Source organism: Zeus faber (genome assembly GCF_960531495.2).
Source record: "Zeus faber genome assembly, chromosome: 11".
Classification (NCBI taxonomy): domain Eukaryota; kingdom Metazoa; phylum Chordata; class Actinopteri; order Zeiformes; family Zeidae; genus Zeus; species Zeus faber.
In genome coordinates, this window is record NC_137205.1 from 12,950,194 (window position 1) to 12,966,864 (window position 16,671).

General features: G+C 45.8%; 2 protein-coding genes across 2 annotated transcripts; one reads left to right on the plus strand and one right to left on the minus strand.

Annotated features, from left to right (window-relative positions):
* The first annotated feature begins 1,356 nt into the window (after window positions 1-1,356).
* On the plus strand, window positions 1,357-7,877 carry ddx39ab (DEAD (Asp-Glu-Ala-Asp) box polypeptide 39Ab). Its single transcript, XM_080009399.1, has 10 exons — window positions 1,357-1,408; window positions 2,517-2,733; window positions 3,412-3,539; window positions 3,734-4,010; window positions 5,370-5,488; window positions 5,874-6,005; window positions 6,145-6,254; window positions 6,358-6,502; window positions 6,664-6,811; window positions 7,175-7,877. Exons 2-10 carry the CDS (start codon window positions 2,526-2,528, stop codon window positions 7,189-7,191), a joined length of 1,284 nt encoding a protein of 427 aa, XP_079865525.1. The 5' UTR covers window positions 1,357-1,408; window positions 2,517-2,525; the 3' UTR covers window positions 7,192-7,877.
* Window positions 7,878-9,701: 1,824 nt separating this feature from the next.
* LOC307236569 (CCN family member 1) lies at window positions 9,702-16,247 on the minus strand. The gene is made up of 5 exons (XM_080009037.1): window positions 16,073-16,247; window positions 14,531-14,744; window positions 13,368-13,799; window positions 12,507-12,685; window positions 9,702-10,814 (listed from the first exon to the last, which is right to left on the minus strand). The coding sequence occupies exons 1-5, from the start codon at window positions 16,121-16,123 to the stop codon at window positions 10,509-10,511; spliced, it is 1,182 nt and encodes a 393-aa protein (XP_079865163.1). The 5' UTR covers window positions 16,124-16,247; the 3' UTR covers window positions 9,702-10,508.
* Between the last annotated feature and the right edge of the window lie 424 nt (window positions 16,248-16,671).

Below are 16,671 nucleotides of genomic sequence, written 5' to 3' on the forward strand. Positions count from 1 at the left end.
ATTAAACTGGTATATGTATTTTCTATGATTTTTTTAATGATCGCTGTAATTTCCCCTTATCATAAAGGACTATTTTAAGATTCAGGTCAAGCAGCTCAGGTGTTTGCATGCTCATCGTTGAATAAAGTTGGTATGTACCACGACGCGATGCTCATTGACTTGGTGGTTTTAAATGTAAAATGATGCTGGCTTCAATGAAATGTTTGAAGTCTCAAAAGAGAGTGCTGTGCCGTTGAAGTAGCATGTTTATGTAAGGATATGAAAAACAAACTTGGGTAAGCAGAAGCAAGGCAACCAGCAGACTGAATTAAACCGAGCGTTCACCCGTAAAGACCTCTATTCATCCACAAAAGAGCTGAGTAAGAAACTAAAGCAAGATTGTTTATATGACTGTTTCAGGCTGTTAAAATGGATTAAATTGGATTAGGTATTGAGTAGTATTTTGTCCTTTTACTTTAATATCTCAAATGACTGACAGATACAAAAATAATATCTGAACCGGGTGACATTTTCTTTTTTTTTTTTAAATAAACGGCATAATAAATTGAAGTATGAATCATTGATGATATTTAGATACCAATGAGTAATATATATAAATTGATACGGGATGGTGTCTATTTGATAAACCTACACATTCACAATTTAACACTCCCATGTCGGGGGAAAATCAAAACCTTTTTAGTTACCCTGCTGGTTTGGGTTGTGTTGCCCGACATGTTGGGGACTTTGTTCGAACTTGTTTTCACAAACAAAGCAAATAAATACAGTGAATCCTCAGAGGCGGCAGTCGTCGCCTCCAAAATAAATGTGTGGCATTGCCCCTGTTCGGTAGAACATAGACCCGCTTGTTTGGCAAGCTTGTGAATTACAAGCGACAAAATGTTTTACCCTTTACCGACAAAAAAAAATATGTTAGTAAACTATTAGTATAACTACACAGCATTTTAGATGAAAATCAGACGCGTTTTCAATGAAGGAAAAACAAAAAAACATGCAAAGGAAACTTTGTTTGTTCACAGTTGTGTGAACGCTGTGTGCTGCCATGTTGATGTTGGCTCTTATTTCGCGATCTGCCGCGAAATTCCGCCTTGGACTTGCAATTTTTTAAATGGCCGTTCCGCAGCGGTTTTCGCAGTGGGAGGTTGGGTTATTTTCCGAGTTCCGTCGTCGATGGAACGCAGCACTGGATCCCGCTCCTTTCGACTGGGATCGTTGTTGAATGATTGACAGCTCGTCTTGTCCACTCCGGGGCTGCGCACCGGGCGTTTGCGGTGACGGACGTCGGAATCGACCAATGGTTACAACGCATTTGTGGGAGGCGGGACTTCCGTGTGACCGCATAAACTGATTGAGGCCTCCCCATGCGGTATTGAGTCCTGCAGAGGTTGAGTCGTAACATCCAGAAAAGGTGAGAGCGAAATATCCAACTACCTGTCAAATATTATGGTAGCCCGTGGCACTAGCTTTGTTTTAGGAAATTGATGGAGGAATATATTCTCTTCTTAAACCGCAGAATAGTGTTTTCGTTTTATTGTTTTTATTGTTCGAATCAGGCGCGGCTAGGCCGATTAGCCTACCATGCTAGTTAGCTTAGCTAGATGCACAGTATCCGCTCATGTGTGCGGTAACTGTTTCCAAGATATTATAGGTTTTAGTAGTCCCGTACTATTTATATTTTGTCGGCCATCGATCTCAACAATACAATAATGTCGTTAATGGTTTAATTTGACTGCGATGTCGGGAATTGTTATGCAACATTTACAGCGGTTAGCTAGCCGAAGCAATGGGCTGCTACAAAGAAACCAGTCTAACCAGTGCATATCTGTCCAGATGTAAAGCGTAATGCCATTCGGTGCCAGGTGGATGAATTAAATAGAAATGGAATAATAATCGAAATAATAATAAGTAAGTAATAAATGTAGCGGCAGGCAGCAATGCATGGGGTCCAGGTAAGTCGGTGTGACGTGTGTGACGAAACTATGTACTTCACAATACTGAATAATTTATTAATGTTAATGCTTTAACTTACTGCAATTCAAGATGACTTATAACCACCAGGGCATTTTTTTCATATTTGTGCCGCATCCTGCCGGAACATGATCCGGGACCTCCGTTCTCTCTGCTCAGCGATCCCCGTTTTTCCAAACAAGTTATTAGCGCACCCTCATAAAAAGAACAGTGCTTTATTTATTTTTATCCAATCGTAGGTGTCTTTGTTTTCCTAATTGATACCCGATACGTCCTCTGCTATCGTAGACCTTCAGCTTCTCTGTAGCATCTAGAACACGAAAACACAAATGATGCAATTATATAAATACATGTTCCTTATGGTCATTGTTATAACTAGCTACAATTCAGATAGGCAGAACCAAATTGTCTGTGGTGTAATACACCCTTATGTTATAATGACAAATACATCTGGTTTTGACTGAAGTATAACATCTATAGTAGACTATCATTAATATGGAATTTTGCTTGATATTGAAGTCTGTTTTTTATCCTCTCCTCAATTCCAGGCAGACACAATGGCTGATAATGATGTTGACAATGAGCTGCTTGATTATGAGGAAGACGAGGAGCCCCAGGGAGTCCCTGAAAATGCAACTCCAGCTGGCAAGAAGGAGGTGAAGGGGTCCTATGTGTCCATCCACAGCTCCGGCTTTAGAGACTTCCTTCTAAAACCAGAGCTGCTCCGTGCCATCGTAGACTGTGGTTTTGAGCATCCGTCAGAAGGTAAGATATGTTGTAATCTATGGCAGGGATGTTCCGGTTCGAAATAGATCAAAGTGAGTGTTCGATTTTGAACTTTGGGATCACAAGCACTTTCGCGATTCTCCTCGTATCTTTGTGGGTAATATTCTCCGCAGTGGTTGCCATATTGGGGCGGTCAAGATTCACCGGGTAAACAAATGCAGTGTGCGTAGAGGGCTGCGGGGCCCCTCCGGAGTCGATTGCTGCTTGTCCGACCCCAAACTGACTTTCATGAAACTTGTTTCGGAGTTGGGCAAGCTGCAGTCTGCTGCGCGCGCGGGGTGGGGGGGGTTGCGACACCGCATCCCTCAACGCACACTGCACACACCCACTGTCGGATCTCGGCCGCTCCAATATGATGGTGGTGCAGAAACATGAGCTGAGAGTTGAAGGCCGGTTACGTTTATGTAGAACACAAGACAATAGTAGTAATTTGCCTTTTACTACCAGTGTTCCCATCTGGCAAAAAGAGTGTGTGGGGGGGGGGGGGGGGGGGGTTTAACTGGAATCATTGACATTTTAAAATTGAAAATAAAATGGATTTGGAGAATTGTGACAACCCTAATCTACGCCTAATATTTCAAACAGGATTAGTTTTTTGCACTTTTGTTGTATGCCAAATGTTTATCTTGAAAACAAGTCTTTTCTTTTATATTCCAGTGCAGCATGAGTGCATTCCTCAGGCCATCCTCGGCATGGACATTCTGTGTCAGGCCAAATCTGGAATGGGCAAAACTGCAGTGTTTGTGCTGGCCACACTGCAGCAGATTGAGCCTGTTGATGGACAGGTAACTGTTCACTATATATCAGAAACAAACACTGGATACAAATGCTTTATAATCTAGCATTTCCATATTTATGCTACCCAACGTCTGGTCAAATTGCTGCATACAGAAGACTTATTAAATAAGAATGACCTGAAATGAAATTAGCGGGGGGCTGATGGACTGACAACGCTTTTGAAACTGCTTCTCTTCCCCAGGTGTCTGTATTAGTCATGTGCCACACACGAGAGCTGGCCTTCCAGATCAGCAAAGAGTACGAGCGATTCTCCAAGTACATGCCCACAGTAAAGGCAGCCGTGTTCTTTGGCGGCATGGCCATCAGGAAAGATGAGGATTGCTTGAAAAAGAACTGCCCCCACATCGTTGTTGGAACACCCGGCCGCATCCTCGCCCTCATCCGGAACAAGAACCTCAACCTGAAGAACGTCAAGCACTTTGTCCTAGATGAGTGTGACAAGATGCTGGAGCAACTAGGTGTGTAGTCTGGCTTCACAATGTTTACAAATTATTGTTCGTGTGTTGGGTGTGACTCATTAGTTGAATGTTTGTCATTGACAAGAGATTAACTAAGGTGGGGACAGCTTTAATATTGCTATGAAATTGTTGTTTTTCTTCTTACCTGTAGATCTAGTATTAATACATTTTGGCACTTGTCTCGTTAAAAAAAAGTGTGTGTTTTAAAGATATAAGTAGGGGTTGAATCCTCAATTTTCTGGAAATGAGGCATCCAACTCATGACCCCTATATCATACTAGTCTCTGTAGCATATCGTGGGCCATTTCAAACTGCCGCTGTGATTTCCTGATTGAAGACGCTGTGACCGTGATTGAAGACAGCATCTTGGTTGTATCTAGAGATGGGTCTGATCCAATATCACTATCAGGTGCCGATACTGACGTCATTCACTCATTGGACTATTGTTTCAGATCCAAATTCAATTCCATATTCTGCCTCAGAGTGTGCAGGACTAGGAATTGACAGTTGGAGTTGGGAAATCCGTAACTGATTGATGCAGCCATCCAGCTTTGTTGGTCCTCAAAATAGACATCATGATTGAGGACGTAAACAATGTGCTCCGCTGTAGAGCTACTGGGAGTTGCAGCTCCACACTGACACAAATCCTGGATGAGAATTAAAAACACTGTTGTCCTGCGGCTTGCCAGTTGAGTCTGGTTTAAAACCAAAATAATCCTTTATAGGGGCTTCTGTACTCTTTTTCGCAACAATCTCTTCTATGATTGCATTCGCTGAAAATCCTTGTTCCGCACTCACCGCACACCATAGAAGCCGCATTGACTGTTGCTGCGATATGTGAATGTTGCCACCATATTGGAACTGGCAAGCCTGGCCTGGAAATGGAGCTGTGGTTTTTCTGGATGGGGGGGAAAAAAAACAATGTTTACATTTCTCAACCGCTTTCAATTATTCTTTTTATATTCAAGGATTTATGATCTATGTGGTGTATAAAAATTCCAAACATTTATACTTTATTCTAGGTGTATCCCAAAATGGCACCTAGTATGTTCTACACGTCAATGGGTTTTGTTGTTCTTTCCTCAAGGTCATCTAAAAGAGAGCTGGGCATCGGTTTTACTGTTTTAAATTGTGGGCCAGTTTAAAATGGCCCATCACCATCTTTTCTATATTGTTTGCATCCCAAAATGGCACATAGTATGTCCTACACGCCAATGAGGTTTTGTTCTTTTCTCGGGTCTGTGGTAAAATTTGGCAATCTACTTTCTCGTGCTGCGTGTTAATACCACAGTTTGTCTTGATATTCCCAGAAAGTCTCCCTATGTTATACTGAACGTCTCTCTCCTTCTTGTGCGGCAGACATGAGACGCGACGTGCAGGATATCTTCAGGTACACACCTCACGAGAAGCAGTGCATGATGTTCAGCGCCACCCTGAGCAAGGACATCCGCCCGGTCTGCCGCAAGTTCATGCAGGATGTGAGTTATGGACAAAGAGGTGTAGAGAGAGAGCATGACAGATATTTAAGAAAACAAAATTATTTACTTTAATTTGTCAGAAGGGAGCATGCTGGAAACACTTTACGACTTGTATTGATATCCATACTTTGGTTTTGATGTCTGTTCCCAAATTGAACCCTCAGAAGAAATGGTCATGGCTGCGTTCATTGTAACCTTAATCAGGAAGACCAGTACACTTTTGCGCTGGTGTAGAATGATTTAATAGTCTTGATTTGTAGAAGAATAAATGTAGAATATTTCCATATGGTTTTAAGTTGATGACTATCTGTAGTGGAACGTCTGAAGGGCCTTTTTTCGAACTCTGTCACCATGGTGGCGCTCACCCCCTCTGCTCTCCCTGCAGCCCATGGAGGTCTTTGTAGATGATGAGACCAAACTGACGCTCCATGGCCTGCAGCAGTACTACTGCAAGCTGAAGGACAGTGAGAAGAACCGCAAGCTCTTTGATCTGCTGGATGTGCTGGAGTTTAACCAAGTAAGTCATCGGCTCTGCAGTTTTTTTTGGATTGGGCTTGATCAACCGATGTCCCTTATCCGCTCTGTAAGGTGTTGAAGTCTTCCTGTGTGTGTGTGTGTGTGGCAGCAGAGTTGTCATGTATTTTCTGTGCCTCTAGGTGGTGATCTTTGTCAAATCGGTCCAGCGCTGTGTGGCTCTGTCCCAGCTTTTGGTGGAGCAGAACTTCCCTGCCATCGCTATCCACAGGGGAATGCTTCAGGAGGAGAGGTCGGTCATGAATACAATGCCCTTGCGGTAGACCCCAAACCCAAAATTGTGGTGAGCATCTTTCTAGAGTGTAAGTTCTTCCTCCCTTGCTTTGTGCCCTCAGGCTGTCTCGCTACCAGCAGTTCAAGGACTTCCAAAGGCGGATCTTGGTGGCCACCAACCTCTTTGGCCGTGGCATGGACATTGAGCGAGTCAACATCGTCTTCAACTACGACATGCCTGAGGATTCTGATACCTACTTGCACAGGGTAAGATATGCAGTATGACCGCACCAGGGTTGTTTGGGGCCTATGGTGTTATAGGAGTGTTGCTATTTGTATATAGAATGTATGAATACTGGCACACAATCCTTATTTTCCCGTGCATCCGAGACAGAACATGGTGATGAGACGTTTCGTTGCCTCCGCAGGTGGCCCGTGCTGGTAGGTTTGGGACCAAAGGCCTTGCCATCACCTTTGTGTCAGACGAAACTGATGCCAAGACCCTTAACGATGTGCAGGATCGCTTTGAAGTCAACGTGGCCGAACTTCCAGATGAGATTGATATCTCCACATACAGTAAGTGTTCCTTCGTGTTAATATTGACCCAAATCTGTTTGCATTGACGGTAGCTAAATAGGTATTGCTTTTAACATGTGCATAAAATGTTGTTAAAGCTTCTCTCCTATACTATTATCAGTTCAGTCCTGTCAACTTTCATTGGTAGTGCTTAGTGTACTCCTCTACTTAAGGTCCAGTGAGTTTAGTAACGGGAGACAATTGATACTGCCGTGTAGCTGAAGTGTTAGCCAATGGAAACTGTCCTAACATATTTTTACCTATTGGTGAAAAGTTGGTTTGCTCAGCTGTCGCTACAGCAGCAGCAGCAGCATGTTGTTCCAAATGCTTGACTGATGTCTCCTCCCTGCTCCCCCCCTTTAGTTGAACAGTCCAGATGAATCCTCCATCCCAGGGGAAGTGTCGCTTATACATGGATCTCCTTGTGTCTTTTGGAATTGGAAAAGTTATTTCACTGTTTATTTCAATCCTCTGTTCCATGTCTATGTTGACAAATGTTATTTTATTTTACTGTGTTTTTAGAGGCGGGGGGGGGGCAGTAATTTCTTTTTACGTTTGATTTTGGTCAATGTAATTAAAGCTTTTTATAAAATGACATCGTGGCAAATGTCATCTTTATGAGCATTTATATTTTCTGTGAGGTAAATGTATTGTTCAGAAAATTCTAAAAAGAAATAGCCTGTTCTACAGAAAGCCGACCTGCTTTATTTTGTTAGTGCGACTTATGTTTTCTTTCTGTGTTGAATTGCGTAGTTGTAGGCATTACTGGTTTTCATTCCTTATGTTAAAACATTAACTCCATCCTACTGACTATAAAAGTAAAGTTTTGGCCATCATAGTTGGAGGGAGAGAACTTGTCTCGCACGGCAGCTTCTACTTAAAATCTGACTACCAGTAATTGCCAACCTTTATAGGAGTCTTTGTTTTAAATGAAACACAGATGGAACTACAGTTCACTGTAGCTTCATTTCAGATTGTATGTTTTGGGACATTTTTAAGGATATACAATTTGTCTAATTAAAAGTATGATTTGTGTAATCAAACAATGAAATGCTGGTGTCTTATTAATAGACCTGTTATGAGCCTAGGTAATGGATGTCATTACGTTTTCACTTCGATACAGTAATTTAGGAAACTCTTTGCGAAAACAGTGAAGCACGGCCATCTAAAATTGGTATTCCAATCCTACATCCCAAAAGTAGCCAAGATGGTGCTTCTGTTTAAGAACTATTGAACAAGCCATGGATAATTGCCAAATATAAGGGTGAGATGAAAGGCTTTATTCCAAACATTTAATCTGACTGAATTCGGAAACAAATAACCAGGTGGAGCTCCAGCATTCTGTCTTCAAATGGTTGTGATAATATGAACACTTGACAGTTTGTATAGCTGGAAATCTGTACACTAGTAGGAAAAACACTGATTTCGGTATGCCATGTAATGCAAACAAATATAAACCCACCATTGCTCAGTGCTAGGTATACATGGACTAATTCAATATTATTAAATGGATTGGCCCTTATACAGCAGATAAAACAAAACAATCTGTACATAGCTGCTCTATAGTGTCTTGCAACAAAACTATACATTTTGCCAAAACCGCTGTCTCTACATAAACAATGGCAAAAGGGGAAATATTTGTCCACATTTTTCTCCATCCTCTAAATTAAACTCAAACGGGATGTGAGGTTTCGCTGTCGCCAAGTTTCCCTAACTATGAAAAGCCTACTCTGGCAGGAATATTGTACAAAAATGTTTTTTTTTTGTTTTTGTTTTTTTAAATGCAAACACTTAAAAATCAATCATGTCAGATGAAAATAGAAATATGGCAGAAACATTCAATGGCATTAACAACAAACTGTAAATCGCTGATAATGCCACTCAAAGGAGAGACAAAAAATCTGAGAACAGACCCTTTGTTTGTCAATGCATCTTTTATCTCCTTCAAATCAAAGATTACAGGGTCATGAATAAACACTGTTGTAAGGTGCATGAGTTTAAATCCAGGTCCCTCTCAGGGATGGGTTTGGGTTTTTCCATCGTACAAAATACGGCCCGGGCAATACCGCACCGATAGCGGAACAATGCAGTATTTCCCCTTCGACTGTACACTGACCGTAACAGGTCACCGTTATGGTGTCTTTGGAAAGAAGGCCATGAGTGACCCCTCTAGAGGGTGCTGCATCCCTGCCCCCGTCACCTGTGGTGTCATAAAGCTCTATTCAGTCCTTTTTTTTTTTTTAAAACAGGGTGATGTAATAAAAGCAGCCTTTGACAGTGCCGTTCAGAAATAGACACGGCATAAACACAAACTCGGATAAACACGGAGGGACACGAGTAGGTTTTGTTTTTACGGTGCCAGCTTGCATCAGCCGCTGCAAGATTACAGGCCGGATTGGGAACCAGGGCCGGATTCCGCAAATTACATGTTTATCTCGGTACACACATTTGTTGAGATTTTATTTTTGTAACACGCCAGTAAAGTCACTTTTGATTTTTTTCCTCCCGCTGCTAGCTCGGGAGTCAGAAGTGTAATTTGCCCAGAATTTGCCGGTTGATTAGCTGGAGCCAGAATCTGCGACTTGTTCACCTGGTACTTGGAAAATGTCTCACGCTCGTGTGGAGGCGCGGCAGCAGATGAGTCCAGCTGTGTAAACGACCTTTGACCTCCCCCTTCCGCGGCGCATGCAAAAAAACCTCAGCCCGGCAGGTTCAAGTCAGTTCTTGCCCCCCAATGCATTGCCGTCTCTTCTCCGTCGCCTTCGTCATCCGTCATTATGGGGTGTTTTCCGACTACAATGACCTTTTTTTTGGTGACCCCTTCTTAGGCGGGGGTCAAGCCCCCTATCTCAGGGATTCCCCCCCCCCCCCCCCTCCCCCTCCACTCCTGACAGGTCTCAGCTGTTGCGTCTCTCTCAGATCTCTGTCCAGCCATGCCGCTTGCTCTAAGAATAGCAGCGTTGCCTCCAGTACTGGCAGCCACTGTGTCAGCATGTCTGCCTCAACAATAAATACCAGTGAATAAATATGACAAAGAGAATACAGGCCTCCTTTCCAGGTGGAACTCCGGATTTCACCGTCCCGTTTCCCGTCGGGTCCTCTCCTCCGGTTTTTCATGCGACCGATCCCAGCTGAGACGCCGGAGAGCGCCTGCCAGCTGCTTCCCGGGGCCGCCCCTCTTCCGAATGAAATCAAACCTCAGCTGTGAGCTCGGCTCCTCGGGAGCGAACGAACGTCGACGTGAATTCACAAAGTCAAATGTAGCAAAGAAAAAAAAAAAAAAACAGTCTCGGGTTTCTATCTGTGACAGAGTTTAGGAGCACGGTGAATGACAAAACAAGGTCGAATAGATGGATCCACGTTATTATTTTTTTTTTTCCTACAAACAAACTCGAGCGAGCGCGGCCGGCCCGCCGACAACCGCCGGGGCCGCGCTGCGCCGCCCATGCAGATCTCTTCTCTATCCAGTTTGTCCGACTGGTTTTCCTTCTTGCCCCCTCCCCCCAAATTTTGTTTCCGCGAAGAACAGTTCACGATGGCTGCACCTCGCTCGTGTCTACTCAAAGATTCACTAGGGACGGCTACTTCTACATACGCATGTCGGGGGGGAGGTTGTCTAGGGGGGGAGGGGGGGGGGGAGCCGAGTCCCGTGGGGGAAACGTGGAGGGAGCGGTCGGCCGGAGCGAGGGGGTCGTCGCTAGTCGAGGAACTTGTGCGTGTCTCCGTAGAGCCACCGCTGCGGCGGCATGACCGCCTCGTTGAGGTGGCTGCACTCGTCGCTGCACTTGCAGCTCTGGATGAACATCACGGACCTGTCGAAGCGCTCGCCGTCGGGGCAGGCGAAGGCGACGGCGGCGGTGCGCGTGCGGCGCGGGGAGCAGCAGCGGCCGTCCCGGCACACGCCGCAGTAGTTGGGCCGGTAGAGGCGCGTGCTCCGGCAGCCGGCGTAGGACAGGCGGTGGGGCTCCGGGGCCTTGTGGGTGCGCGAGCACTTCCTCCCTTTCTGTCGGGGAGGGCAAGAGGAGCAGAGAAAAACAAACAAACAAAAGAGAAAAAAATAAAACAGGCTGAGTTTACCTTTCCAACGACTGAACATTGATTGGTCTTTACCTTGGAGGCACAGCTGCAAACCACACACACACACACACACACACACACACACACACACACACACACACACACACACACACACACACACACACACACACATATACATATACACATAATCATGGCCTGCATACAACAATTAAATGATGGATGACAATGGCAACGAGCCAGCTACCCGGACACACACACACACACACACACACACACACACACACACACACACACACACACACACACACACACACACACACACACACACACACACACACACACACACACACACACACACACACACACACTCCGCCCGTGTGCAAGCTTAGAAATATCGAAACGACACTGTCTTTCCCTTGGAATCCGGAGGCAGAGCTGCAGCATTTTATATCCACATAAAATAACTTGTTAGGGACGGGACCGAGCCATGGAAAACACAGTTAATAGGGTTAGCGCAGAGAGAGGGAGAAAGAGAAACAGTGAAAAGGTCAGAACAACAGATGAGAGCCTGAGAGACAGGCATCCGGTGCCAAAAACGGTTAGGGTTTGACATTGCCTCGCATTAACACCCACAACAGCTCCGAAAACACCAGGAGAGCGGAGTGAAACGCGTACGTAACAGGTCCATTGGCCGCATAAGCGCCCGATGGATCGAGACCCGAATATTTGCGAGGGCGATGTACGAAATATGAGAAAGTTGGGCGGTGGGCGGATGAAGTGTTTTTTATTGCTGTTGTGCGTCGCACTGCAAGAGCCATTAGTCAGTTCGAGCAGCGCCAGGTTCACAGAAGTGGAAGGTACACGTGGATAAAAGATGCGGGAGAACGGCACCGTCAAAATTCTGCCCCTCTCATGTTTGGACATTGCAAAATCGTGCCATGTTGATTATGCGGCTGGTTTTATATTCTTTATATTATTATTTTCTATTATCACTAGTAGTATTATTACTACTACTTTGCCTATTAATATAAAGCACTTTGAGCTAAATATTGTGTACAAAAGATACCATGAGAATAAAGGTTATTATTAATGTTATTATTACTATTACTACTTGTATTTTTGCTATAACACGATTGATAATTCTAATATTTTAATGTAGGATAAACATGAACTTGTCACCCAGCTACAGTGTGGAAACCAGGTCAGAATCAGCTTTGTCGTCATCCTGCTCGGGACATTTGCCCACACAGCAACAGAACCTTGAATAGAGCGAGGGCTATGAAAAGTACCCTGGGCGGGGTAGTTAATAAATGCCGAGATATTAATATCAAAGTGTGCCCCGCCACCAGATACTACACTGTCCTAAATCTATTAAGCAATATCTATTTCATTGAGGGAAAAAATGTGGTGTGGTAATTTATCCTACCCGCCATTTACCCCAATTTTTCACACACACACACACACACACACACACACACACACACACACACACACACACACACACACACACACACACACACACACATAGAAACACACACATAGAAACACACACACACACACACACACACACACACACACACACACACACACACACACACACACACACACCTCAGCACCACTGTTATCGGGCCTCAGTGCTGTATTCATTTCCGTGTACCTTGACAGGGATGGACATGGAGCTGCAGGGGCGGATGTTGCAGAGGCGGGTCTCCTTCACCAGCTTGCACCGGGCGTTGTCGTTGGTCACCCGCGATGACACGCCCGTACCGCAGCTCCGAGAGCACTGGGACCAGGAAGTGGTCTGAACCACGCACTGATCTCCCAGCTGACTCCACGCTACAAGGAGAGAGGGAGAGAGAGACACGCCTGTCAGGGCGAGGGACAACACCCGCCGGAGAGACAGAAACAGAACCGAGATGACAGCATGATCAATTAGCATGCGGGGGGCAGTTAGGGGAGATAGAGGCAACGGCGACGCAAGACAGAGTACGGAGGGTGAGGAGAGGCTGGGGAATCCAGGTGAACAGGAGTAAGATTGGGGGAGAGAGGGCCAGAGGGAGAGAGAGGGAGAAGGAGCAGAGATCTTTAGCACACTAGCCTCATTCACCGAACAGGCAACACTGACGCACAGAGAGGGTGATTACAGAGAGGGGAAAGCTGGGTGACAGAGGTATGTGCTGTGTGAGCAGTGTGTGTGTGTGTGTGTGTTTGCGTGAAAGCACACCTCTGGTGCACAAGGAGCCAGTGGAAAACATGCTGCGCACAAACACACACACACACGCACACACGCGTACACACACGTACACACACGTACACACACGTACACACACGTACACACACGTACACAGACACACATCGATGCAGGGGAAAGGCTGAGGCAGCTCACAGTAGGGCCGTTTGTGCATCAGGAGGCTAAAAAGGCTTCAGCACAAACATGACGCTTTACTGCGCATAGGAAACAGACGGCACTCTGAGGCGACATGGCGGCCCCCCACCCCCTATCCCCACCCCGTGTTACCCGCCAGGTGCTTGTGCCCGCGTGGCTTGTCCCACTTCCTCCCCAGCTCCAGCAGCTCGTTGCCCAGGGCGTCTTTCTCCTTCTTGTCCTTCTTGGGCTTGTAGGGGTAGGGTTTGGGGTACAGCTTAGGATAGGGCTTGGGGTACGGGTAGGCCGGGTAGGGCAGAAAGGGGTAGGGCGGGTAGGCCGGGGGCTGGGGCACAACGGTGGTGCCCTTGTGGCAGTCCAGGCTGAGGCAACACTGGCCGGGCACCTTGACCAGCCGCGGGGCAGGGCAGGAGGGCGAGGCCAGTGGGACATGGCTGGGGCACAGGGGCACGCAGCCCACCGCCCCGTCGATGCAGGTGCACTGGTGCTTGCAGCCGGCCCGAAAGTTCTCGCCGTTCTGATAGATCCGTCCACTGTATTCGCAGGAGCGCCCCTCGGCCTTTGCTGTGAGAAAGGGGGTTGGTTGTTGGTTAAAAACGGTTGTGAGATAGAGGACTCTATCAAGCAACCTCTGAACAATTATCAGTTATATGATAAGAAAAATATTGTATATAAACATATATATGGCTCTGGTAAAAGCTAAAACACAAATACAGGTGTAATTGTAAAGCCCATATTGAAAATCTGTCCCAAATAGAATCAGGAAATAGAGCATAATGTAGTGAAAAGTAGGAAAACCAGTAATGAGAAAGACAGACTATGCTGACTTTAATGAAGGAGGCCCTATTCTTAGACCAGAGAGGAATTTGGACTTGTTTACAGTGTCCTTCCCCTCCAGTCTCTCAGTGGGACTCCCCATTCAACACCCCAAATACCCTCCTTTATATAGAAACACCCCCAAATAAACACACATGTAAAAATACCACTGTGTATGTGTGTGCCATTCGGTGTGTATTTTCTATGCTTGTTCCAGAACACACAGCACTACTTGTATAAATCTGAGAGTTGGCCCGGTCTCAGTCACAGCTCATGAAGGTGCTCCGTCTTTGAAAGATGGCAAAGACTTCAAACCTCAGAGCCCTATCAAAGGGGAACTGCATTTGCTTGGCTGAAATGTCTATTTTCTCCCTCCCCGAAGTTACACATTCCCATACACTGAGAGATCCTTCTTCACTTTTTCCCTGTCACTCTGCACCCACTTCTCTAAAAACCTTTTTAAATCTTTCGTTGCATACCCCTGCAGATGCCGTGGGTGCGTCCGACATCGTTGCCGTAGTTACACTCCAGCCCCTTGTGGTGGTCACAGGGCCGCCCCTCATGGCAGTCCTGGTTGAGTTGGGCGGCGCACACCTTACAACAGCCACATCCGTCCGGTACGGAGCTGACTCCAGGAGGGCAGGAAGGTGGACCCGCTGGACACTCGCACACCATTGGGCAGCCGGCAGTAACCTAACAGGAGGAACCGTAGGGGGGGAAGGGGGAAGGCCGTCAGGGTGTACATCACCTACAGCATAGAACCAAATGCATTTTCCACATACTACAATACTCTTTTGGTTGTCAGTTTTTTTCGCCCCTCTGCATTATTTACTAACATCCATTCAGTGTGAGAAAGGAACGGTTTGGCCTGAAGTAAAAGGGTGGTGGCTCATTGGCACCAAAAGGAACAATTGCTAGACTCATGTTACTGAGATCACAGAAATTCCTCAATAAGTGTGTGCGTGCGCGCGTGCGTGTGTGTGTGTGTGTGTGTGGATTAAACATTCACTGAATACTTAGCACTGTCCGGAGTTCCAGTGGGATATCTGTAACCCTGTGTCGCCTTCCGGTTGGCATTCACCACGGTGAGCATGGATGAAAGAGGTTCACTGCCCTCAACATGACAATCACGTACATACACATGCATACATGCTCACGCATGCACACACACGTACACCTCCACCGGGGCTACTGCAAATCACTGGGTATTCAGCTCATGGGGGGGACTTTCAATCCGGATGTCCATTACTGGATCACCAATGGGCTCTGCCACCCTCTGAACCCCGGCCAAGGGGGACGGGAGGACCGAATTGTTTCCACACAGCAGACTTTGTCTATTTCCAGTTGTGTGTCACAATGTGTGTGATCCATCCGAGCATGGCGTCTGGTGAAGGCCAATAGAAATCAGTTTTCTACGCTGATAATTTCATTTTGGAAATGGATTGAAAGATGGCATTAACCAAACCAACTCCATGGTTTGTCTCATGGGTGGCAGGTGGGAATCCAGGTCATGTATAACAATACACATCAGAATGACAGTATGATTCTATTCCCATCATGTGGATCATTATGGACAAGTCCATTATTGCGAGATGAATCTTCACATAAACACATAAATAGATCTTAATGAGGAAAATGCAAATACATCATTTCTCAGCCTTTTAACGGACTTCCACTTTTTACAGTGTTGAAAGGTCACCAATGGCACCCACTCCCACACAAGCAGGTCTACCAAAAAAAAAAAAAAGGTCTGAAATGCATAGAAAGGGTGGACAAAAACGAAATTGGATCGTTGCTTTTTTTCCCACACATTTTTACGATTGGGCTGAATATCCTACTAAAGAAACGATATTCAAGGAAATTTCATTTTGGAATTGAGAAGTCCCGACGTCAACAAAGCAAAACCAACGAGATCCGTGGACAGCAGTGCTGCTGCCATGATCCGGGTGCACCGTCTGTACACCTGTTTGCCCCCCAAAAAAAACAAATGTAAACAAGCACAACAGACGCAACATACTCACCGAGCTGACTGTTAGTATTTGCAGCGCGGCAAGGAATAATAAAATCCCCATGTCGTCCACTGACAACAACAACCACGTCTAAATGGAATATACAAGGTCAGAGTCGTCCACCACCTCAAAAACAAAAGCTTTTGTCCACGGGGGTAATTCCAACTCGATTTAGTGTGTACTCATCCTCCACTGTTCATAATATTACACCGATTACGGTTTGAGGCCGGGGTTATATATTGCTTCGGCGCTGTCCATCACGGCCCCGCCCACCCGACAACGCCTCTATCCAATCAGGGCCCGGGAGCGGGACCAGTGAACGCCAAATTGGGACGGCGGGGCGGGGCTTGGAGATCCAAAAACCGGGAGCGCGGAGGTTTGGGGGCGTGGTCAAGCATGAATGCAGTCATTCATAAAAATTCAGAACTACTACATTCCAAAGAGGACCTGGCTTTGGATGTTTATTTATTTATTTGAGCGAAAATAATATTATTGATGCTTTAAAGTCGTTTTCACACGCATACCTCTGTCTGGCTGCTGCTTTGTGAAAAGCAAGATAAATATACTCAGCTGCTCTCCTGTGCTAGATTAATACTGGAGCAGCCATGGAA